This window comes from Sinocyclocheilus grahami, unplaced genomic scaffold (genome assembly GCF_001515645.1).
Source record: "Sinocyclocheilus grahami isolate Dianchi unplaced genomic scaffold, SAMN03320097.WGS_v1.1 scaffold535.1, whole genome shotgun sequence".
NCBI lineage: Eukaryota > Metazoa > Chordata > Actinopteri > Cypriniformes > Cyprinidae > Sinocyclocheilus > Sinocyclocheilus grahami.
The window spans coordinates 970,023-995,999 of NW_015505714.1; the positions used below are offsets into that span (position 1 = coordinate 970,023).

The following is a 25,977-nucleotide window of genomic DNA, read 5'->3' on the forward strand; positions in this document are numbered from 1 at the left end:
AAGCTCTGCATTTGTTTTCTAGATTGAAAAAAAAAAGGATTTAGCCAGTTTGCGTGAGGTCATTTCCTTTAAATCTCTTTTTGCCAGACCAGACTTTAAAGTCAGATTCTGAGTGAACGATCATAGATCAAAGGTACAATTACGGCAAATCCAAGATTAGAAGCACAATACTTATGCAGGCTCAATACTGAAAGACTAGGAAGAGGAATTGTTCTGTGCTTGTCTGCACATCCCCAGGCCAGTATTGATTGTAATGAATGCTGGAATAAACAAACAAGATCGCTTTGTTTTCATTTAATTTTCCAAGCCACCAATGCATACTTGCAAAGCATAAATACACCCAACATAATAAGCCATTATTGTTAATTCCCTTTTTTTTTTTCTGTTTTCATGTATGCGCTTTAATATTTCAAAGACTCGATGGCTTTCTACAGTCAACCATAGGTCAGTTCTGCAGAGATGAGTACAGTCAGTTATTTGGAAATGACAGTGGAAAAAAACAGAGGTCCATTAGTTCTGCCAGTGCTTCTGTATGGCAAAGTCAACTGCGTTAGATAAAAAGCAATTAATTTGAATTCTTGGCTTCTCTGACCATAATCAGACTATCTGAAGAGCAGATATCCCACTGCTGCACTTTCAAATGCACCCAATAGTGATTCTGGATGCAAAGCAATGACTCTTTTGAGTTACATATTAGCAATAGCAGTAGATTTAGTTTATTATAGTCAGCTGAGCCCAGTGGCAATACTAATTATCTGTGAGGAAGGCACATAAAAAAAAAATTTACTTAATTTTTCATGTGTCAATGCGCATGTGAATGCAATACAATAAGCATAGGCTAATTCAGTTATACCATAAACTGCTATTAGAAGAGCCATTCATATAGATCAGATGTCTTTTTAAATTAGCTTAGCAAGAGACATAATGAAATGCACTTGGTCATGTAAAGACTTTCAGATTTGTAAACGCATTGATCGGTGAGTAAACTGCTGAGTCTGTAGGAGATAAAGCAGTACAACTGGAGCTGCTTGACGGTTAGATGGTGAGGTGCAAATCTCCTGTGGGATGTGAGAACTCTGGACTGTCTCAGCTGGATGGGTAAAGGCGTCTGTGGAAATCCACCAGTCTGCTGTCTCCTTCTGCTGTAGCCTTCACCAACAGGGTCTACAAGACCAAAAAACAAAGCCATTCTTAAAGGGGTCATGGATTTGGATTTTTTAAAATTATTTTAATGTGTAATTTCAGGTTCACTTCATATTTACTTCAACGGTCATATATTCGAAAAATTATTGTTCTGAACCCTCATTGTGACCCGTTGTATAAAACGATCCATTTGTTCCTGATTCTGGGGTTGATGGTTGTTTTGTTTTTCTTCCATTTCCAAATAATCGTACCAACAGTTGTCTCCTTCTCACCAAGCTTCAAGCCTTGTGCAGACCTACAATTTTGTCTCTGACATCCTTTGACAGCTCTTTGGTCTTGCCCATGTGGTGGTGGGAGAGTTTGGAATGGAAGATACAGATTGTGTGGACAGGTGTCTTTATACACCTAACGAGCTGACATTCGGAGTAACTTCTTAAAGTGGCAGGACTAATCTGTGTTCCACATGGGCACATAACCAATCTGTGGGAGCTAGAATTCTTGCTGGTTGGTAGGGGATCAAATACTTATTTCACTCACTGAAATGCAAATCAATTTCTAACCTTTATACAATGTGTTTTTTCTGGATTTTTTGGTTGGTATTCTGTCTCTATACGTTAAAATAAACCTACCATAAAAATTACAGACCCTTCATTTCTTTGTAAGTGGGCAAACTTACAAAATCAGCAGGGGATCAAATAAATATTTTCCCCACTGTATGCTTGTTTAAACCAAATGCATCAAAGTGAGCATTCTACTCTACTGTTCCATTTGTCCAGTTGTCAGTAGCTCAAGTGCATTACATAGTGAACAGACATCTGCATACTGTATCCCGTGTAGACAGCATCAGTAATTATAATGGGTTCTATTTGCTTTTGATGCATCGCTTGTGTTTGATGTAAGCAGGTGTCAGAATGAATGGCAGTGGGTGGGGCCTAAGGTATGATGTAAAATGATTCGTCATTGCTCTAGAGGCAGTCATTTGAAAATGGATTTGCCTGTATGTCATAAATTCCACAGTATCCAAATTAGACTTTTTTGGAACTTGGCTAAATCCTTTTTTTATATATTGATGAAGACGTTTTAAGCTATGACATTTGCAGAATGTATTAATGGTAGAAATACCTCTTAAATCAAGTTTTGCATTAAAAAAAAAAAAAATTTTTTTTATATATATATATATATATATATATATATGTCATGACCTTTTTAAACACAAAGCTTGAGCTTGTGAATGTATTTCATTCCTCTCATTAACTGCATTAGATGGCCAATAGTTACCATTCAGACAATTAGAAAAAAGTAAATTTTTGAAATAATAAATGGATAATGAAATATTTTATTAGGATTAATAGGTATTAATCCTAATACACTAAGTGGCTGAATTTGCAGTTTCATTAGATTAGGGGAAACACAGCCTGAGTTACTCATTTGTTTTCAAGTAGAGCGAGTGGATGCAATTGCTCACATCTATCAGCTCCAGGTCATCTTTGGTGTGCAGGTGGCGCAGGAGGTACCAACGTGCCACTGACGCTATTGTTTCAGAGCTCCCTGAGGCTGAAGCATAAACAATCTTCTCCAACAGGCGACGGGTTTCCCTGTAGAAGAACAAAACATGATCAATCAGATACTGACCCAGTTTAACCTTTGATATCAGGTGATATATATTTCATATTTAAATAGACTAAATGAGAATGCAATGCAACGAGGCAAACAATGAAATACAAACATGTGGCACAGAACAGGTCTGGCTGATCTGACATGTTGACTGAATATCAGGGTGACAATAAATGTGATTTGAACACAAAACCCTACTAAAGCTATATGCAAAAATCCTCTCAAATGCAGCAAGAGAATGGCACAAAAGTACCTTGTGCTTTGTGTAATGGCCCTACCTGGCACCCATCTTTATAGAGAACTGCAGTAAGGCTTGGTAGAGCAGAGCTACTGGTGAGCTGCCCATCTTTAAGACTTCAGCACTGGCCTCCAACACCAGATCCTTCCACTCAGAGACACAGACACCAGCCTGCTGTCAGAAGTACAATTAGATATCTGTACACAGTATTTACTTGTATTGTAAAATGGTCTGTTTTAGTCTATAAACTTTGTGCAATAGGATTAAGAAGAAAAAAAAGTCTTCTATAACAAGGATTTCAGGATTTAAGATGTATTTTAGCTGGCAAAGTTCAGACTAATATATGACCAGAGTCTGGATAAGCTGAAGGTTGATACGCTTTAATTAAAAGTAATGAAAGGCTAGCCACAAAGTGTCTAATGGTCTAATTCAATTTAACAGGCAAAGCTGCAGTCAGCTAAAATCAAGGCAATAAGCTGACAGTAGATGGAGGGGAGAGGGATAGACAAGGAAGAGGAAGCAGAGGGAAAGGGAGAAAATGTGCAAGAAAGATGCCTGAAGGTGCTGTTAGAGGCTTAGCCCAAAATAATATAATGTTCATTTTTATTAGGGGTCACACAGACACTATTTTAAAATGCAGGCAAACTACTTTAAAATGTTATAAGGAAAACAGCAAGATGTATTACAAATGTAATAAAACATTTATATATAAATTACACAGAAAAAATATTCCTGTGATGATCAAGCTTTTCAGCAGTCATTATTCCATTTTCTTCTTATTATCAATGTTTAAACTGTTGTGCTGCTTTATATTTTCGTGGAAACTTTGATAAACTTATTCTTTAATCAATAGAAAGTTAAAAATGACAGCATTTATTTGAAATAGAAATCTTTTATAACAGGTCTTTACTGTCACTTTTGATCAATTTACTGGGTCCTTGCTAAATAAAACTAATAATTTCTTTCAAAACAGCATCTTACTGTCCCCAAACTTTAAATGGTATTATATATAATCAAAAGTTAAATTAACCAAACACATTAGTATGAGCGCAGAGTGAACTGATAACCTTGTTTAGCTTTCCACTATTAGACTGTCAACAGCACTACAATAGGACTCCTTTCTTTCATCATTTGCCCCACACTGAAAAAAAAAAATCTGTGACATTTACGGTAAAATACCGGCAGCTGTGATTGCCAGAACTTCACCGATAAATATATAATAGCAACATTAAGCAGACTTAACTTAAATTCACAATAAAAAAATATTTCATTAACTGATGTAATTTTAATAAACCAGCATATTGAAGTATTTTTGAAGTAGTTTTGAAACATTGTAATACTGATAACCACCAAAAACAGGTGGTGATGAGAAAGTCACATGATGAATCAAAGCTCATCACAAACAGCTCTTCCACAAGCTGAGAAGGGATATACTAATATATATAGTATATAGTATTTACATTTTTAAAAATCTGTCTGTTTACTTAAACTGTGTTTAAATGATTTTAGTCATTTGGGCCACACTGTATATTATAAAAAGCGTCTTGGGAAAACTGTGTCCATTTCTCCCAACATTCCTGTACAAGATTAATCTGGTACTCACCAAACATGGCATGAGCGCTAGCAGGGCTAGTCGGAGCAGGCTGCTCATCTTCCCAAAGTGGTCACCGAGCTGAGAGGCCAACTGAAGACTCTTTCTATATGCCACAGAGGCCTGAGCCAGCAGACCCTGAGAGCGGTACACTTCTGCCAACCACTGAGAGACAGCGAGATCAAATTAACAACTCTCTAGCTGCCACATGTCTAAACCTTGTTAAACCTATATACAGTATAAAACCATTTGTTCGTTTTATTGAAAATCTGTGTGATTTAATAAGGTGGGTGAAATTAACAGCTGATAACATTCAGCTTTGACCAGGGGAAACCAAAATGGCAACATTTAAAAAGAAATATGTATAACATAGCAAGATTCACATTCACATTGACTTTTACTCTGAAATCAAACTGACACCAAGCTCTCCTCATGTGAGATGCTGAGTGTACGTACATGCCAGGCGGACACAGATGTGTGGTTGGCCATGACCGCAGCACTGAGCTGATCCAGCACCGCAGGAGGAACACAGTTACTGGCTTCAGACAACAGGAGGCGCTCACACTGAACCTGCCTTAACATCAAGAACACCACAGGATGCTCTGGAGAAACACTCAGAACCTGAGAGAGGAAGAGGGAAGTATACAAACGGTTAAAGGGACACAAAATACATATTTGAGTTTTACTTCCTAACCAGCATGACAGCATTAGCTTCTCTGCTCCTCACCAACTTTAATGTCTTATCATTACCACAGGCTGACTGGTGTGCAACAGGAGTTGATGTTCCCAGGAAAATATCAGAATTTGAGGCGAGCTTGTCTGATATTTGTGTTAAACAACACAAATGTCATATGATCTCAACACGATCATCATTTTAAACATATTTGTCTATACTTTGCCTAAAACTTACAAATACTTTTAAAAGACTTGTGACTCAATGTATATTTTTTCGTCGTGCTCAGAAGACTTTCTAGCATCTAGCAAAGTGGAAACGTGGTAAGTTTTACCTTAACGATCCATTTATACTTAGATTTAACCATTAAAAAAATAGTTTTAATGGTGTAACCTAATGCAGTACGATATAAAATAACATAAAAGCAGTTAATTTCGATCAGTGGTTTTCCTGGAGGCCCCCAGCACCGCACACATTCATGTCTCCTTTGTCTGTCACACCTATTTCAAGTCCATTGGCACCGATTGAGCAGTGCAGAGTTTCAGTTCTTTTGTACCAGATTTGTGGGATTGACACTGAATTGAAGAACCGGTTTAGAGTGACCAAGAGCATCTAACTTTTCCAAGCTCAAATTTATGCAAACGACAGGTGAAAAACAGTAGGCGGCAGCCATTCGCTGTGAGATGCATGTTGTGACTGTCATCTGTCATGAGAATTTCAACCTGCTTATTTACTGCATAAATCATATTGTTCACATATACAGTGGGGCAAAAAAGTATTTAGTCAGCCACCAATTGTGCAAGTTCTCCCACTTAAAAAGATGAGAGAGGCCTGTAATTTTCATCATAGGTATACCTCAACTATGAGAGACAAAATGAGAAAAAAAAATCCAGAAAATCACATTGTAGGATTTTTAAAGAATTAATTGGTAAATTCCTCGGTAAAATAAGTATTTGGTCACCTACAAACAAGCAAGATTTCTGGCTCTCACAGACCTGTAACTTCTTCTTTAAGAGGCTCCTCTGTCCTCCACTCGTTACCTGTATTAATGGCATCTGTTTGAACTCGTTATCAGTATAAAAGACACCTGTCCACAACCTCAAACAGTCCCACTCCAAACTCCACCATGGCCAAGACCAAAGAGCTGTCAAAGGACACCAGAAACAAAATTGTAGACCTGCACCAGGCTGGGAAGACTGAATCTGCAATAGGTAAGCAGCTTGGTGTGAAGAAATCAACTGTGGGAGCACTTATTAGAAAATGGAAGACATACAAGACCACTGATAATCTCCCTTGATCTGGGGCTCCACGCAAGATCTCACCCTGTGGGGTCAAAATGATCACAAGAACTGTGAGCAAAAATCCCAGAACCACACGGGGGGACCTAGTGAATGACCTGCAGAGAGCTGGGACCAAAGTAACAAAGGCTACCATCAGTAACACACTGCGCTGCCAGGGACTCAAATCCTGCAGTGCCAGATGTGTCCCCCTGCTTAAGCCAGTACATGTCCAGGCCCGTCTGAAGTTTGCTAGAGAGCATTTGGATGATCCAGAAGAGGATTGGGAGAATGTCATATGGTCAGATGAAACCAAAATAGAACTTTTTGGTAAAAACTCAACTTGTCGTTTTTGGAGGAGAAAGAATGCTGAGTTGCATCCAAAGAACACCATACCTACTGTGAAGCATGGGGGTGGAAATATCATGCTTTGGGGCTGTTTTTCTGCAAAGGGACCAGGACGACTGATCCGTGTAAACGAACGAATGAATGGGGCCATGTATCGTGAGATTTTGAGTGAAAACCTCCTTCCATCAGCAAGGGCATTGAAGATGAAACGTGGCTGGGTCTTTCAGCATGACAATGATCCCAAACACACCGCCCGGGCAATGAAGGAGTGGCTTCGTAAGAAGCATTTCAAGGTCCTGGAGTGGCCTAGCCAGTCTCCAGATCTCAACCCCATAGAAAATCTTTGGAGGGAGTTGAAAATCCGTGTTGCCCAGCGACAGCCCCAAAACATTACTGCTCTAGAGGAGATCTGCATGGAGGAATGGGCCAAAATACCAGCAACAGTGTGTGAAAACCTTGTGAAGACTTACAGAAAACGTTTGACCTCTGTCATTGCCAACAAAGGGTATATAACAAAGTATTGAGATGAAATTTTGTTATTGACCAAATACTTATTTTCCACCATAATTTGCAAATTAATTCTTTAAAAATCCTACAATGTGATTTTCTGGATTTTTTTTTTCTCATTTTGTCTCTCATAATTGAGGTATACCTATGATGAAAATTACAGGCCTCTCTCATCTTTTTAAGTGGGAGAACTTGCACAATTGGTGGCTGATTAAATACTTTTTTCCCCCCACTGTACTATTTTTTATTCAGATTTTAAATGCGGTTTCATGTATTTTACTAGATTGGCTGGGTTAACAAAAGTGTATTTAATTAAGACATTGGGCCTCATTTACAAAATGAATGTACGACAGAAAATTGAATGTACCGTCAATTTATCAATAGTAATGGACGTGAGCAGTGGCTACAATCAAATCTCACATCAGCTCTCAGCTCATGTACAAGTTTTTGAGTTTTGACCAGAACTTGTGTATACAGCATAGTAAATCTGGCGAACATTGTCCTGACTGATAACCAAAGCTCATTAACCAGTAAGATTAGTATGTAATTTTTTTCAGGGCTTTAGCTTTATATGCGCAAATAGCAGCATAAACAACAGACCATGAGGTTTCACACATCACACACCTTCAGCGCTTCAATGAACGGAAATTAAGTATATAAAATGAATTATATTTAAAATATAATTTTAATAATTAAAATATAAATTATTTTGTGACACAATGCATTTTATTTGTTTTCTTTATTTTATTAAATCCAGGCAGGCACCTCGTGCCCGCACACAGCATATCAGTTCTAGTGTTGCTAACTGGACATTTCAGCCATTCATCACCAAACTAAAATGCAGTCAACCAAACATAAAAGTTCCACTGCTCAATTTAAAAGGTCCACTGTAAAATCAGCGTGCGGCACCCCAACAAACACATTTTTGTGCATATGGAGAGGACAATGTTTTACGTGGATAATGGAACACGAGTGAAGTACAAGTCCTTGTTTACATAATGAATACGTTTAGCAATCAAATGTTACACAGCAAAAATGGAAACATTTGAATTCTTGTCGAATGAGAGAGTCTCATGAGCCCAGTGCCATTTCAGTTTCACTTTAAATCAATTCATTTTAGCTTGGCGTTTGTATGCTGTTTATAATGAATGCTACTATAGCCTAATTTGTGTTTTATTTCATATCTTAATATCTAATTTTATAGCTGCTTATTTTTCATTCTTATTCCGTTCTGAATACCGTTAAATTTAAAGGATTTGTTGTGGAGTGAGGGGAACTAAATAGGCTATATAGTGTTTATAATGTTTCGTTATATTTACCAGTATTTAATATAGATGTAAATGAACGTAATTGTTTACAATTATGAGGTTAATGGGTGTTTTTGGAGTAAGATCATTTGTCTCTTTCATGAGCTTACTTCCTCTTCTTGGCTGGATTACTTTCTCTATGTCGTAAACTCTAGGGCAAGGCTTTTAAACACGGGTGTTTTTAGGGGCGTGAAATTTAAATGACAATTGTTTTCAGCCACCACATTTATCAATGTACGATCATTCGTACAATGGGATTAGTAGCATACAAATATTTCATAAATCACACGTGAATCCTGTAGTAATTTGATTTGTGAGCTCAGATCTGCACTCGTTTCTGTGTTAGAGGCCCACTATCTTTACTTTGGGCATTAAACAAAGCTTGTCCAAAATAAAGGTGTCATTTTTGATTGATGCCCTTTTCAAATTCTGTCATTTACTAACCCTCAAGTTGTTCCAAACCTGTATGAGTTTCTTTCTTCTGTTGAGCACAAAAGAAGATAATTTTGAAGAATGTTGGCAACAAAACAGGTGACGGTAGCCATTGACTTCCATAGTATTTTTTTCCATAATATAGAAGTCAATGGCTGCTGTCAACTGTTTTGAAGAATTTTTCATTTTGAGGTGAACTATCCCTTTAAAATGTGCTATATCAATTTTGAGACTTGAGAGAGCCAAGTTTAGTTTCAACCCCAACTAAACACACCTGAACCAGCTAATTAAGGTCTTCAGGATTACCAGAAACTTCCAGGCAGGCATTTTGGGGCAAGTTGGAGCTGAACTATCCAGAACATTGGCCCTATAGTAGCAAGATTGGACACTCCTACACTACAGATACACCCACAAAGGGGAACAGCTCTAGCATTTTGAGCAGACAGATAGCCACAATAGATGGATGCTAGACAGATGGTGCCGTGTCAGTGCATGAAACAGGCACACGGTTCTGCTCTGAAGCCCAAGAACAGGTCAACCTGTCTGTGTTTGCACCTGTGCCCGATTCACACAAGAGAGAGATGCATCAATGGGGGACAGCGTGACACAGAAAGAGAGAGCATGCATGTGTACATGTACCTGGGAGCAGAGAGTCTCTGCCTGGTCATATTGGCTGCTCTGTTTGAGTCCAGTCACAGCTTGTTGCAGCACCCATCCCTCCAGGGCCTGAGCCAAGAGCCCGTCCTCTGCCTGCAGGCTCTTCACTGAGAACAGATCGTACACATAACGCACATAGCCTTAGAGTCGTGCTCCCATCAGCATATATACACATACACTGACATGACATTCTCAAGTCTCACTGACCTTTTTCAGACACCAGGGTCATGTGCGCCCTCTCCAGATCTTCTCTGCGAGGGGCGGAGCCTGTGAGTAAGCATGCAGTGTTCTCTGTGTGACAGGCGGCCATTAGCCCTGCCCACCCAGCAGGATCTTCTGCATTTGTCATACAGAGAGAAAGACAGAGGACACCATCAATCCAACACTGAATCAATGCCATCCTAACTAGGCTGCAGGAAAAACTTTCATCTGGTTGATATACAGGTGCATCTCAATAAATTAGAATGTCGTGGAAAAGTTCATTTATTTCAGTAATTTAACTCAAATTGTGAAACTCGTGTATTAAATAAATTCAATGCACACAGACTGAAGTAGTTTAAGTCTTTGGTTCTTTTAATTGTGATGATTTTGGCTCACATTTAACAAAAGAGAATCTTTGGGGTATTGTCAAGAGGAAAATGAGAAACAAGAGACCAAAAAATGCCATGTCACGCTGAATTCAGGCAGTAATTAAAGCAAAAGGAGCCCCTACCAAGCATTGAGTACATGTACAGTAAATGAACATACTTTCTAGAAGGCCAACAATTCACTAAAAATGTTTTTTTATTGGTCTTATGAAGTATTCTAATTTGTTGAGATAGTGAATTGGTGGGTTTTTGTTAAATGTGAGCCAAAATCATCACGATTAAAAGAACCAAAGACTTAAACTACTTCAGTCTGTGTGCACTGAATTTATTTAATACACGAGTTTCACAATTTGAGTTGAATTACTGAAATAAATGAACTTTTCCATGACATTCTAATTTATTGAGATGCACCTGTATCTATGTTTCAGCATCTCCTCTCTCTGCTCAAACTTTTCACATAGACTTGGCTTCTCTCTAGATACACTCTATGCATTACACTTGGCACTTAATCCTGCTGACATGTTTAATGCAAGGTTCTTACTATCCAAATGGAATATTTTCATCGTTTTAGGGTTATAGAAGTGTGTTCTGTCCAAAACTACATTAACAACCTTCTTGAACAAGAAGCCAAAGCTCATTACAACTTCGACATTAATTCTTATTTGCATATTTCAAGGTTCCCATACTTGAAATACATTGTCAACATTATGTAATTTATTATGTCATTATGTCAAATGCCAAGAGACTGACTTTCCTAGAAATAGATTTTGGTCGGTTTCCCTTAGTCTGCTATTAGTCTTGATTAGAAAATGACAGGATCTGGGTCTTGGAAACTCTGTCTCAGAATCTTCCGAATCATTCAGTTAGTGACTTGTTATTTAGCAGATAACCTGAGAACTGATCCAGCATGTCTGATTGTAACTCAGTTTACCTGGACACAGCAGTACAGCTCTCTGGATTGTTTTCAGAGCATTGCGTCTTCTGTCCTCACCAGAGTGCCGGCCTGAAGCCAGTTGATTCACTCCACTGTACAGCAACGCCCTCTACAGATGAAAAGAGTTGAACTCTTTAATAGACGCAGATCTTCAGATTTCATCCACAAATTTTAAATTACCTTTCCAAGTGTCAAGCTGGCATGACATGCCACACTGCCGGCCACAGCACCTCCCTGATGAAAATAAGAACACTTATAATCAATACTTTTATAACATGTGAACTATTCCTTTAAGAATATGAGTTCTCCTAAAATATGTGTGAATATATGTGAAAGCTGATGTGAGAATACTCACATTGGCTTTGTTGGGGCAGTACTGTGGGACCAGTCTGGAGAGAAGAGCCCAGAGAGATGGATTTCCTGGGTTCCTACAACATAGCAGATGTCAAACATATATATTTTTACAATAAAAAAATGGCTCTAAAAAGAAAAAGAAGAATTCTTGTAATTCTGGGGTGTTCTGGTACCTCATTTAACATTTGGGTTAATTAACCAAATGCAATGATTCATAGCTGAGGTTAATTAGATTAGAGCGTCTTCCCTTTAATAGCATTTGAGTGTTTTCACATCTTTGTACGAGATTAAAGGAGGTTAAAGGAGGACATTGAAAAGTCACTTGCTATTGGACAAATAAAGAAGAGCGTTTGATTTAATCAAAGTCCTCAATTCCCCACTCAACAAAACATAAGGGTGGACGAATATTCAGTAAGTGAAGAAACTGGGCTTCCGCTGATCAGTAAAAACTGATCTATTTTGATCTCAATCTGGCTCCAAGCTGATTTTCCTGCAACAAATAATATAATATAATAATGTTTTTTAAATATAATATAATATAATAATATATTTGTAATGTTTTTGAATGAAGTCTCTTATGCTCACTAAGGCGTCATTTATTTGGTCAAAAATACAGTAAAGACAGTACTATTGTGAAATATTATTACAATTTAAAATAATGTTTTCTATTTGCATATATCTTAAAATATAATTTATTCCTGTGATGGCAAAGCTGAATTTTCAGCAGTCCTTACTCCAGTCTTCAGTATCACAAGATCCTTCAGAAAACATTTTAATATGCAGATTTTTTTTTTCTTCTTTCTTTGAGATTTGCTGCTCAAGAAACATTTATTATTATTGTCAATGTTGAAAACAGTTGTGCTGCTTCCATTTTTTTTTTGTAAACCATGTTACATTTTTCAGGATTCTTTCACTAACAGGAAGTTCACTTTTGATCAATTTAATGTGTCCTTTGCTGTATAAAAGTATGAATTTAATAATATAAAGATAATAATATAATTCCCTTATTTTTAGGAGGTAAAACGCTGAAAGATTCTATGCAACAAAATTACAGGTAATCAGAACATATCTGAATAGTATGAATATGAATAGTAATATGAATAGTACTTAATATAATATGTACTTTTATATATCTTAAAATACTAATATATTATATAATAGCAAGGTGAAGCAAGATTTTTGGACACTGATAAATTTATAGTATTGTTTGTCGCATTTTGTCAGAACAAAAACCCAGATTAACACAGAAGTAAAAGTGATAGGTTCTTGTTGCTTTATCACATTGTATAAAATTAAGAGACACCGTATCTCTAAATATTATACAGTACCTGTGTATAGCCCTAGCAGCCTCCCTGTGTACACCGCTAAAGTTGCCCTGCAGGGCCAGCAGGGTGCAAGTGAGCAGACAGCGCTCCTCCACGGCGCCTCCTATAGGTTCCCCCAGTTTTAGCAGCTCAGTAAGCGTAGCACTTGCCAGGGTAACATCACCATGAACCAAACCCAGAGCACACAGACACTGCAGACTCTCTGGTACTGGCTCTTTCAGCATGGAGCTACACACACAAACATAAACAAGAGGAGAAGGGTTTTGCTTTTGACGGCTGAAGCAGAAAATGTGCTGCTCTGAGACAGTTGAGTAGTTAGTTTACCACTTGAAGAGAAGCGTTTTGGCATGATCCATGCTGCCCAGCCTGTGCTGTATCAGGGCAAGTGCAGTGAGTATACAGGCTTTTTCCTTCTCGCTAGAGGCAACTACAAGGGCTTTCTCATAGCCTGGAAATGGACATAAATACCATCAGCAACACAATCACAAGCTTGAGTACTTTCAGATGGAATTGTGGGTACTATGTGAGATGGTACCAGTCAACAATCACAAAATTGCAATGACTGCTCACTCTGAACGCTCTCTGGCAGACGACCGATTCTGAAACAAGCGAGCGCAAGCCCGATGAGATCATGGAGCTCCTCTAGTGGTGTGGAGGAATAAACACGCACTGCTTCTTCCCACTGTCCATCATCACTGACGGTGACATAAAAAAAAAAAAAACATTACTTCGCACTGATAACTCTAATGATATTGCTATGGATGAAATGACTGTCAGCATAGTTGTACGAAGTGAGTTTTACCTGAGGGCACGTCCATAACCCCTCAGAGCAAAGCTGAGCTGGTCTGTGTGAGGGGATGCCTGAAGCAACTCAACAGCTCTTTGGAGAACAGAATATATCCAAGAACGATTTAATACCAGTGTGGTCCAGATTAGTGTCAGAAACTGTCCATCTGGCTGGACAGAATTTCCAAATGTATAAATAGCTAGAGGTAGCAAACCTGCGATATGCCTCGGTGGCCTGTTTCTTCAGCTGCAGGTGTGTGTTCAGGTATCCGAGCATGATGAAGGCGTCTGGGTCTGTCTGAATCCTCTCTGGTGTGAAACAGAGAGAGTACACTGAGCTTCATTACTTCACTTTAAATAATTTATCATTGTCACATGGATCATTTCCTTTATATTTAGGGAGAAACACATTTTTAATTGTGTCTAGCCATTCCACCTGCATTCCTGGTGAAATCATTCAATACATCAGGGGTCTTTAACTGGTTTCCTATAAAACATGTATATAGTGCCCCGTTCATGTATTGACATACTTTATAATGGTTACAGATTATAGATAATGAATTCAAATTACTTAAAGCATTTAATGTGGGTGAGAGAAAGAAACTTTATTTCAAATTTTAGCTTTGGTTAAAGATATTTTTGTATTTTGTATTCTTTTTTTTTTACAAAAATTGGAGATCACACAATAAATTACAGGCCCATAATAACCCTTGCAATATTTTAAAACAGTATGCGGTGTTTGTGTTCTCATACCAGTGTACTTGCTCAGAGCCACCTGGGCTGCAGAGATGGCATTCATCTGGACTATGTTGTAGAGGTAGAGCTCAGAGTCTCTGTTGCTCTTGTCCAGCAGTGTGGAGCAAACCCAGTATGCATAACCCTTCACTCCCTCCGTCTAACATCAAATAAACATGTTACTGCAAGCAAAACATTTATCAATTATCTGATCCTAAAGAAGAAACTACGCAACCCTTCAAAAGTTTGGGTCAGTGCTTTTTTTTTAAAAGAAATTCAGACTTTTATTCAGTAAGGATGCATTAAATAGATTAAAAGTGACCGTGAACAAATTTATAATGTTATAAAAAAAATTCTCTCTCAAATAAGTGGTGTTCTTTTGAAATTTCAGTTCATCAAAGAATTCTAAAAAAGAAAAAGCACAATTGCATGTTAAAATATATGCAAAAAGAAAACAGTTCTTTTAAACTGAAATAATATTTCACAACTTTACTGTGTTTCTAAAGGGGTGGTTGATTGCGATTTCACTTTTTTAACGTTAGTTAGTGTGTAATCTTGCTGTTTGAGCATAAACAATATCTGCAAAGTTGCTGTGCTGAAAGTTCAATGCAAATGGAGATATAGTCTTTTAAAATTCTGTCAAGTTTAATGCCTACAAAAACGGCTCGTAGGGACTACAACAAGTTACTTCCCGGGTTCGTGACATCGCAAACCCAGACAAACCCCGCCCCCGGAAACACGCTACGAAGGGGGCGAGGCCATGCTGCACTGCTTTAGAGAAGAGGAAGAAAAAACTAGCGGTGCACGTAAAAATCTATTCATATATGAATCGTGATTCTGTCTTCTGACGATTCTAATGGATCCACAAGTTTCAAAATCAATGTTCAAAAGCAGCGGTTCTCAATACTGTTCCTGGCGTCCCCCTGCTCTGCACACGCTCTGCATCTCTCTCTCTCTCTCTCTCAGCTTAGCTCCAACAATGAACTGTTCCATTTATACACTTATTTTCACATAGCTATGAGAAGCGTTATACATGGACGCACTTGCTATACTGTATTAAACCTTTAATCAGCTTTAAATAAAACCATATATTAAAAGCTAACAGAAGCAGTAGCATTTACAAATAACAGCGTATCTAAAAGTATGAGATAACAACAATCAAAAAACATACCATTAAAAGCCGTGCTTGCACAGGTTCTGCACGATCCTCTTCACTAATATCCTCTGCAAACTTGGCTCAAACTGATAAGCAATATAGATGATGCCATTGTTTACAATACAACTGGAGCACATGCCTCTGAGGTGAGGGCCGGGACGATTAGACGCGCACTAGAAGCGGTTTAGCCAATCACAACATACTGGGCTAGCTAACCAATCTAAGCCCAGCACGTATTTCTGAGGGAGGGGCTTCATAAAAGTAGGAAATTATCAGCGTGTTTATGGGAGAAGGGACAGAGCGGTGTAGAATAAAAGGTAAATTATGTGAAAAATAATGCGTTTTTGCATAATTTCGGGATTTTTTTTTTTTAACTAAGCATTAACATGTTAGACTACACCCCATAAACACAATCAAGCCTAGAAAAAAAACAGTAAACCACCCCCTTAAACAAATAAATGCAGGCTTAGTGAGCATAAGAAATTCTTTCAAAGCCAAAAAACCTTACCAACCCCAAACCTTTGAACAATAGTGTATATTGAGAAGTAATTAGACATACATGTGTGCTCAGTTCTGTGGTGTGTCTGAAAAGATCCATGGTGTCAAAACTGCCCACTGTCTCAGCAATGATGGCCTGTATATTGAGAAAGAAGTAAGATGTTCAGTGTGTAGCAGTGGACTAAAGAAAGGCACTGGATGTTATATGAACTGATATAAAGTCTACCTGTCCGATCCAGCAGTTCACATAGAGAGGCTCTAGAGACTGAGCAATCTTTAAAGCTTCATGAGAGAGCTGAAAAAAAAAATCACGTAGAAAAACTTGAAGTACTGTACATGTGAAGTCAAGCTAAAAACTTGACAAAAATCACATTACCTCTATATTTCCCTTCTTCAGATACAAAGCACCAAGGTTGGTCCACGCAACCACATTCTGAAAAATAACCAGGAGATACATTACTAGCATTCAAAACAAATGTTTAAAAATTGAAAAAAAAAAAGTTAATTTTTCTTGCATTACTTACATTTGACTCGGCTTTTACGGATTTGATGAAGCAGTGTTGTGCAAGTGCAAAGTTTTCTATTCCTAAAATATAAGAGCAGAATATTATATCAACACAAGAATAGTCCATCACAACACCGTTATGTAATCCAGACTAATGCAATTATGCACATCATGTGTATATTTGTATCTACCCTTTGCCATGGCGACCACCCCAAGGGTGTTCCAATATGTGTGATTTGCACTGTCAAGCTTGATTGCCTTCTTCACACACTGTTAGAACAGAGCCAAACCAAAGCAGCCTGTTATAACACATCTCCACAAAAGCATTACAAATGAGTGTTATCCCAGGTCATGTACCTGCATGGCTTTCTCCAGCAGAGACTGTGCATCGTCCTCAGGATACAGGCAGTTGAGCAGTCTGGATTGGTGGTAGTAGTTAAGGCCGAGGTCACACCACAGACGGGGGGCCTCTGGCATCAGTTTCAAAGCACGACCAAAGCACCTGGTAAAACATAGGTTCATTACTGAATATTATTGTTATTATTAGCATTTATTCATTATTATTATTTTGTTGTTTTATTTATTTTTCTCTATTTTTCTTATTTTTAGTAGGAATAGCCAGTGTCTTCTTTTCGCCCTATAATTTAATATGTTTCTTTTCTTTCACCTTTCTCCTAGAGTGAGGAGCTGTCTCTGGTCCAATGTATGGCTCTGATCAGGTGGATCCATCCCACATAGAGCTCCAGGCACCAGCACTTTGGCTCGGTTTGGGGACACAGTTCTGGAGGTGGTGCAGGCATCCCCTAGTAACTTCCACAGACACGACAGGTCTGGCCTTTGCTTTACAGCTCTGTGAAAGTTAAAACAAAAATTGAGATTTGATCAATACCAACTGGGTGACACCCATCAAACTCCCCTCACATAGTCAGAGACCACTTTACAAAATAAAACACAAATATTCCCTTTACCCAGTGCATCTTCATGTTCACAATACACTTTACCTGAAGAGGTAATGAATGGCGTTCTGGATCAAATCTACAGCTCTTCCATCAAGATAGTCATCCAGTGCATTTCTAGCCAAGGCTAGCAAGCATTCACCCAGACCTGAGCATCAAAACATAATAAAGATTCTTTATAAAGTACTATAAATTTGAATACTGAATGAATAGGTCATTAATCTGAGAGATTAAAGTATTACTGCAGAAAAATTACACAAACCTTTCAGTGCCGGCACGTAGTCCTCCTGCTCTGAGATCTGCCTGTACTCTGCAGCGGCCTCTTTAAACCGGCCGAGGATCTGTTTGATGGCGGCGGTCTGATAGAGGCTGTAGATGGAAGTGGGCTGCAGTGCATGTGCTTTATCGAAAGCTTTCAGGGCAGCAATGAAACTCCTGCGGTTCAGGTAAGCCTCACCTAAACATTCCCAGCACACCCAGTCCAGAGGATCAGCCCTCAACGCCGCCTGCAGACTTAAACCAAAGCAGAATCATGGGTAAATTTCAAACGTTTGGCGTACAAAGTCATTAATAGATGAAAATTTTTTTAAATAAATAAAATAATAAAATTAATAAATTAAATGCGATTTCAATTTTTCCTTTCTCTGAGAAGTGTTACAAGCTCTTGGTGCATAAAGAAGATCTGTAAAGTTGCAAAGACTAAAGTCTCAAATCCAAAGAGATATTCTTTATAAAAGTTAAGAGTTAACCACGCCTACCTAAAAGGGCTCATTCTAGCACGCCCCCACATGTCTACGTCACAATGTGGGAAGATTTGCATAAAGCCGCCCAAATGTTCTCGCAAAGAAAAAGAAGGCGTAACTTGTATTCTCGCTGTTGCTGCCGCCGCCATGTTGTGGAGATGCTGCGTTTCGTTGTGAAAGCGAAACTACTTTGTTTGGCCTTCCAAAAGAGGACGATATCCGCTTTGTCATGCCTGGAGCTGATCCGTGCTGGTCACTGAGGAAATACATCAACTTCGCGCTGTGGATCGCCGGATCGGCTTTCACCGTGGATGAAACGGAGTCCAGCACGGGGTCATCACATGTGCTTGCCGCAAGCCTGCCGGCCGCTCCTTTGTCGAATCCGCCAGCCGCGCTGTTCTAAAGCCAGCCGGCCATTCCTCACTCTAGCTCGCCGTGTGTGACGCTTGTGAAAGCAAAACTACTTTGTTTGGCCTTCACCAAATACACAAAATAATGTTCTTTTTAGCAACATCATATGACCCCTTTTTAAATAATAAATGTCAATGCATATGTGGAAACCATATAGTCATATCTTAAAATTTTTAAACCCCACATTTAACATTTTGTGAAGTCATCTCAGGAGACAGCAAAGTGAGCCTTGAAGGCTAAATTAAATTTTCTTTCATTGTGGTCTATAAAATGAAGGCTTTTTATGAAATACAATTAAACTAATTTAAATAAAATGCAAATATCAATTAATTACAACTGAAAACAATTATTAAAATGTTTAGCAAATATATGCTACCTCAATTCAAATTCAGGAGTTGAACTGGAATTCAAAAGCTATTTTCTTAATTTATTTCCAAATGGCACAAAATACAGATGAATGGAAATTCAATGATATAGGCCTACTAGTAATTTGAAAAAATGTAGAAAAACCCTGTTAACACCTTGCATCATTATAACTGCCAACTTTAATGTTGCTGCATTAAATAAGATCTTAAAAATATTTGCTGAGCTCACCATCCATGGCCAGTTAAACAGATCTTATTACCACTTATGCTTTATAGCTGAAATCGATTCACTTACTCTGCGATGGCCTGTTGATGCTGGCCAGTCTTGAGGTGGTAGAGACCTCTCCTCATCCAGGCCCATTTAGCAGAGCCCGGAGTGGCTCTCTCGGTTACGGACTGCAGAACAGTCAGAGCTGAGTCCTAAGCGCAGAGAACACATCACACAGTCAATAAACCCTATTATCAGGAACTCTGTGTCTTCTACAGCATCTACAACAAGACAAGTTCTTTGCAACTTTGAATATGATTAATATTCATACTTTGATTAACTTTGATTTTGACTTGAAAATCTAAGCAGAGTATACCCTAAATGGGACAGTCTTGGAATAACAAGACTTTTCAACACTCACCATGTCCCCCTGCTCCATGCTGAGGTCTACAGTGGCCGCTCCGGCCTCCGCATCAGAGGAATCCAGCTCAAACGCTCTCTTATAGCAGCCTCTGGCTCTGCCCTGATCTTTTGCTACCTCTTTATAGTAATGACCCAGGAAACGAAACACTGAACCAAGATACGGGTCCAGTTTAGCAGCCTTTAAACAAAAGAAAACCAATCATTACTAATTTATATTCAAAGAGAAAAGACTCTGTAGTCTATATAAAAGGATAAAGGGCGTAAGGTCTGACATTAGTGGCTTTACCTTGAGTAAATGTGTATGGGCTTTGTTGCGGTCCCTTCGCATTTCATCTCCCATGCTCCAGTACAGGCGCCCCAGCAGGAAGAACAACTCCCCATTATCTGGGCTTCTGGATAAAGCCTCCAGAAAGCTGTGAGACAGAGAGAAGACTAGAGGATCAGTGTTTGGAGTTTAAATCTATGCTGGATTTTACACTGCATGTGTGTGTGTGTGTGTGTGTGTGTGTGTGTGTGTGTGTGTGTAGAAGGGGTTTCACACCTCTCTTCAGCTTGTTTGTGCTGTTCTTTAGCAACATGTGCCAGTCCTTTCAGAGTGAGACCCTCCACAGATCCTGGGTGAGAGCTCAGAAGCTCAGCTGAAACCTATAAGAATAATTTCATTCAAACATGATCTGGTCTACTTAGCTTTTTTTTTCTAAACATCTATTATCTTAAAATCTATCGTTTCACCTGAAATGCTTCCTCAGTTTGGCCCTTTTGCAAGTGAGCCCTTCCTTTCAACGCTAAAAGCACTGGGTCATTTTTGGCATCTGAAATCTAAAAGGAGACATTATCAACATTATGTAAATCAAATAGAATATCAAACAAGTATCAGTTTTCATTTCTCTTTTTTTAAAGAAATCAATCATTTTATTCAGCAAGGATGTATTAAACTGATCAAAGTGACAGTAAAGACATTTGCAATTTTACAAAGGATTTCTATTTCAAGTGAATGCTGCTCTTGTGAACTTGCTGTTTATCAAAGAATCCTGAAAAAACATATTTTGGTGTTTCCACAAAAATATTAAGCAGGACAACTGTTTTCAACATTGAAAATAATAAGAAATGTTTACTTAGTTACAAATCAGCATATTAAAATGATTTATCATTTAGAGAGATTAAGTGACACTGAAGACAGGAGTAATGTCTGCTGAAAATTCAGCTTTGCCTTTACAGGAATAAGTTACATTTTAAAAGATATTAAAGTAGAAAAGAGCTATTTTACATTGTATTCATATTTGACAATAATACTATTTCACTGTATCAAATATGTAAATGCAACCTTGGTGAGCATAAGAGACTTCTTTAAAAAAATATATGTTGTTAGACTGTCAGTCTTTGGTTTAAAATGATACCTGTGTAAGGATCTGCAGAGCTTCATCAGCATCCTGCTCTCTTCCTGTCCTCACCAGAGCCTCTAGTTTCAACTTCTGCAGCTTATGAGTCCAATCATCAGAGTTCCCCACACTCGACTTTAGCCCTGAACACACAAAACAGAATATTTCTCAGAACAGCCTTTTTCAACTCTCTTAGTGCAGCTGATTGAGTAGTTGTCACGTTATCTGTGTTTCAGATGTGCAGTTTTTAATCATCCAGTACCTTGGCTGGAAGCTGTGGCACTGTCAGAGTATTTATGCATTTTTAGTTGAGCCAGAGCAAGATTATACCAGCCAATGATGGAGGAGCGCATACGCTTCAGTCCTGCAGGAAAAACACAACAAAAGAGTTAAACGTACTATTTGTAATTTACATTTTATAGTTTAGGAAGTTGAATTAATGTTGAACAGCTGAACATGAACATAAATCAAAGAGTTATTAAAACATTTCCAGTCATCAAAATGAATCAAGAAATGCATTAAATCCTTGAATTACAGAATATGATACACTGCATTTCTTGCATTATATACTCCGGTCTGAAACATTCTTATCAAGAAGCCTGAGAGACTTTGATAACCTTAGTGCTCCGTCCATATTGGAGCAAAACACTAAACATCTGGGAATTCTCTATGGTATAAACTCACCTAGACTAATACTTTTGATGGCATCCTCATATTTTTTATCCTGACAAGCTTTAATACCGAGACCAAAGTGAGCTTGCGAGTTGTTTGGATCCAGTTCTGATAGACGGCTGAAACAGCAGACAGCTTCCTCATTGCAATCATCTACAAGGATCATCAGAGATCAGATTTTTAGAAACAGGATTATTTTTAGCCTTACATTAGTGTTCAAAAGTTTGGAGTGGGTATGGTGTTTCTGAAATAAATCTAACAAAGACTGTTTTTATTTAATCAAAAATACAGTAAAACATTTTTTTCCATTATAATACATTAAAAAAAAATCTATTTTATTAAATCCTTCCCGAAAATGATACTATTATTCTAATATGCTGATTTCCTTAAAATAAAAAATAAAAAAAACTTTAAAAAAAGATATCGTACTGACCCCAAACTTTTGAACAGTAGTGTAGATTCAAATAATTGATAAACAATTAAAAATAGGGGTAACACTTTACAATAAGGTTCATTAGTTAACATTAGTTAACCACTTTAGTTAACATGAACTAAGCATGAACAATACTTCTACAGCATTTATTAATCTTAGTTAATGTTAATTTCAACATTTACTACTGCATTATTAAAATCAAAAGTTGTGCTTGTTAACATTAGTTAATGCACTGTGAATTAACATGAACTAACTATGAACAACTGTATTTTCATTAACTAACCTTAACAAAGATTAATACATACTGTAATAAATGTATTGTTCATTGTTTGTTCATGTTAGTTAATACATTAACTAACATTAACTAATGGAACCTTATTGTAAAGTGTTACCAAAATAGGTAAGAATAGGAGTAAAAACAACTGGCCATCCAGCACTTGAAATTTATTTTTTTTTGGCATTGATTTTATTTGACTGAACTAACAGAACTGACCTGTTCTGATGTAGTTCTCGCTCAGAGCCTCTAGAGGGTAGGGGTGTGTTGGATAGCGGGACAGTGTGGCATCACAAACTTCCTTTAGCTTGGCCACCTCATGAGGAAGCTGCAGAATACACAATATGAATCCTTTGCTTTGGTCCACTCATTATTATTGTGAATATTACAATAATTGTGGCATATACATCTTGCCAACCTTAGAAAGACATTTAATGTAATCCTGTGAAAGGCTCTTGTGGACTTCACTGGGCACATCCACCATCATTTGCAAAGCTCTTTCAAATGCTAATATCAGCTGTTGAGCAAAGAAAAACACTGTAAGCTTTGTAAAAAATGGATGTGATGACACTAAATTGGGGCCATGCTCAAAAAAGCACTTGGAAATTCTCTTCAAAACCAGGTGAAATTGACTGACGTGCTGCTGAGTCTCATTGTCCTGATCCTCAACAGTGTCCTGCAGGAGTCTGGTCATCTCCTTCCACAGCTCCAGCAGCTCCGAATCCTCCAGCCCTTCCTCTGCCTCCCTCTCCCTCACCTGGATTAACCTCCTCCACACTCTGGCCACCTGTGGGTGGAGTAGCAAACATTCCACACATATGCAGATATAAAGCATGATGGTGACTTTAGAACATAATGTGTAGATTTGTGTAGGTAACAGACAGTGCAGTTAAATCCTCTTAAATGATCAGTTGTAACATCAAATCCTTCTAATCATATTTAAAACCACACCTGTAAATAGTTCTTCTCCAACTGATAGACCTCCACCAACTTCTTGCTCACTTCAAAATATTTAGCTTTGTCTGAGCTGCAAACAGAGAAATAAAAAAATAAAAATCAAGCAATAGTATTCTTTTAATCTTTAAAAAAAAAAAAGGTAGATTTTAATTCAGGTTAACACATTTATGGCTGGTTCTGAAACAAGAATCTGATTGTTGCCTTAAAGTGTATTTCAGTTTAATGTGTGGTGTGTGTGTGATAATGGTGTATAATACAGTAAGACATTTTCACTTTTTGGAGACAATTTTAGAAAAGCCCTGGTCTTGGTAACGCAAGATTGCTAGAACGAAGCATACTTTGAATAAATAAATAAACTAATTGTTTATGAATTCAAATTCTCAAAGTAACAAATATGGCAATGACACCTAAAGAATCTTTTAGATCACGATGTAAAAAAAAAAGACTGGCATTTCTGAGCTTTGAACTTTTATTCTGCTGCCCTGGAAAAGATGTGCTCCCATCTCACTTCTCATATCTACGATAACCAAATATAAATGTTTTGGAGATAAATGTGACCCTGGAGCACAAAACCAGTCTTAAGTCGCTGGGGTATATTTGTAGCAATAGCCAAAAATACATTGTATGGGTCAAAATAATAGATTTTTCTTTTATGCCAAAAATCATTAGGATATTAAGTAAAGCTCATGTTGCATGAAGATATTTTGTAAATTTCCTACCGTAAATATAAAAAAACTTCATTTTTGATTAGTAATATGCATTGCTAAGGACTTCATTTGGACAACTTTAAAGGTGATTTTCTCAATATTTAGATTTTTTTTGCACCCTCAGATTCCAGATTTTCAAATAGTTGTATCTCAGCCAAATATTGGCCTATCCTAACAAACCACACACCAATGGAAAGCTTATTTATTCAGCTTTCAGATAATGTATAAATCCCAATTTTGAAAAATTGACACTTAAGACTGGTTTTGTGGTCCAGGGTCACAAATAAACAACTCATCCAAGTTTTGTTAGCATGATTATAATAACGAAAGTGCAAAGAATTTCCCTGATTTCATATTTTTTATTCATTTATCGTAAAGTGAAATTTCAAAAGTCTGGGTAGGGGACAACTCCAAAATGTAAGAAACTCTTTCAAAAATGCAAAAAGGTAAATAAAGGGGCAAAAGATTTAAAGCTATTATAATTGATTAATTACATTAGAATTTGCCCCCCCCCCCCAAAAAAATGATTTTAAGACAATAGAAGACCACTTTACTTACATTTCATACAATGTAATAAGTTTCTGGTAAATCTTTGGCAGCTCAGCTTTGAAATCTGCTTGGTCACTTTTTTCGTACAGATTTGCTAAACCCTGTAATAGAAATCCACATCTAGTAAATATTCATTGCTAGGTCCAGCAGTGCTCAATATCATCAAGACAAATAGTTAACAAACTATGTCCCTAGATAAACACTACATTTGGACTATTCATTACAGTTGATATACCATGACTGACCTGCCATGCAAGCAGTTGCTCTGGCTCCAGTTCAGTGGCCTTTCTGTAGGCGGTCTGAGCCTGATCCGGCTGCTGCAGCTCTGTAGCTGCCACTCCAATAAACACCCAAGCATTATAGTTATTCTTCTCAAGTTTGAGAACAGCCTGGGTGCACAAATGTAGTTTAACTTGAGAGAGAAACGTCTCACTTGCCCACCCATGCAAATACAGTCAATCAAGAGAAAAGTATGAGATGGAAGCCCATCTACATGTCTGCAGAGATATGTTATGTACTGTATGCTGACAGGTGGAAGTAAACACTTACCTTACAATGTTTCAAAGCTTCTTTGAACTCTTTATTCTTGATGGCTTCTCTAGCACTTTTTAGTCCAGCTTTTACTTCTTTACTGGACATTTTCTTAATTCAAAATAAGACAAAGATAGATGTTAATGAGGCAGCAGCAGTAAAGGCTGTTTACAATTATGTATGTTATGCTGCCTGAAAACTTGCTGGCATTAGACATAGAAACGTATTCTTTAAAGCGTGCAAAAATAACTAAACGGTCATATTAACACACTTATTTCAAGGGCAAAATTTGCATTTGTATAATGTTAATGTAAGAAACGCACATACGGCAGAACTTCGTTTGTTTCCATTCAGCAAGACGCAAAAGCGCATGCGTGTTATGATACTTAACGCGACGTCATTATACCGCGACAAGCATTGTTTTCATTCCCCTGCAATAAAAAAAAATACATATTCGTGTCCGTGCCTTATATTAATATTATCTTTAATATTTGAAAAAATAGAATATATTTAATGCTCCCAGAGAGGCGTCTGGTGTAATCTCTACCAAACTGATTAAATTTGGAGGAGGGTCCAAAGATAAGCAGCCAATCACTTGAAGGTTTGACTGCACACGGACCAATCGGTGAACTCACCAATGCAGCCCGTGTTTAGTGTGTCCCAGAGCTGTAGAGAGAGAGCTGTTAGGGATGGGCGATACCA

The 25,977-nt window shown here is 37.8% G+C and overlaps 1 protein-coding gene across 4 annotated transcripts; it reads right to left on the reverse strand.

The window, feature by feature from the left end:
* Nucleotides 1-279: 279 nt before the first annotated feature.
* On the reverse strand, nucleotides 280-25,678 carry skic3 (SKI3 subunit of superkiller complex). Of its 4 annotated transcripts, none has more exons than XM_016238303.1 (41): nucleotides 25,603-25,678; nucleotides 25,294-25,386; nucleotides 24,990-25,133; nucleotides 24,754-24,845; nucleotides 23,483-23,558; nucleotides 23,169-23,318; nucleotides 22,950-23,048; nucleotides 22,751-22,859; nucleotides 21,837-21,977; nucleotides 21,415-21,516; nucleotides 21,171-21,295; nucleotides 20,506-20,592; nucleotides 20,315-20,418; nucleotides 20,060-20,186; nucleotides 19,772-19,951; nucleotides 19,438-19,562; nucleotides 17,886-18,136; nucleotides 17,669-17,771; nucleotides 17,335-17,517; nucleotides 17,025-17,169; nucleotides 16,859-16,937; nucleotides 16,687-16,748; nucleotides 16,539-16,595; nucleotides 16,389-16,457; nucleotides 16,224-16,298; nucleotides 14,527-14,668; nucleotides 13,989-14,082; nucleotides 13,790-13,867; nucleotides 13,558-13,682; nucleotides 13,312-13,435; nucleotides 12,991-13,215; nucleotides 11,664-11,736; nucleotides 11,489-11,542; nucleotides 11,306-11,417; nucleotides 9,995-10,123; nucleotides 9,770-9,894; nucleotides 5,043-5,207; nucleotides 4,599-4,751; nucleotides 3,036-3,166; nucleotides 2,609-2,738; nucleotides 280-1,164 (listed from the first exon to the last, which is right to left on the reverse strand). In XM_016238303.1, the coding sequence occupies exons 1-41, from the start codon at nucleotides 25,645-25,647 to the stop codon at nucleotides 1,087-1,089; spliced, it is 4,761 nt and encodes a 1,586-aa protein (XP_016093789.1). In that variant the 5' UTR covers nucleotides 25,648-25,678; the 3' UTR covers nucleotides 280-1,086. The 4 variants fall into 4 exon arrangements, with proteins under 4 accessions (XP_016093789.1, XP_016093788.1, XP_016093790.1 ...); XM_016238302.1 differs by having other exon boundaries at nucleotides 3,036-3,169; XM_016238304.1 differs by having other exon boundaries at nucleotides 3,036-3,169; nucleotides 25,599-25,650.
* Nucleotides 25,679-25,977: the final 299 nt, after the last annotated feature.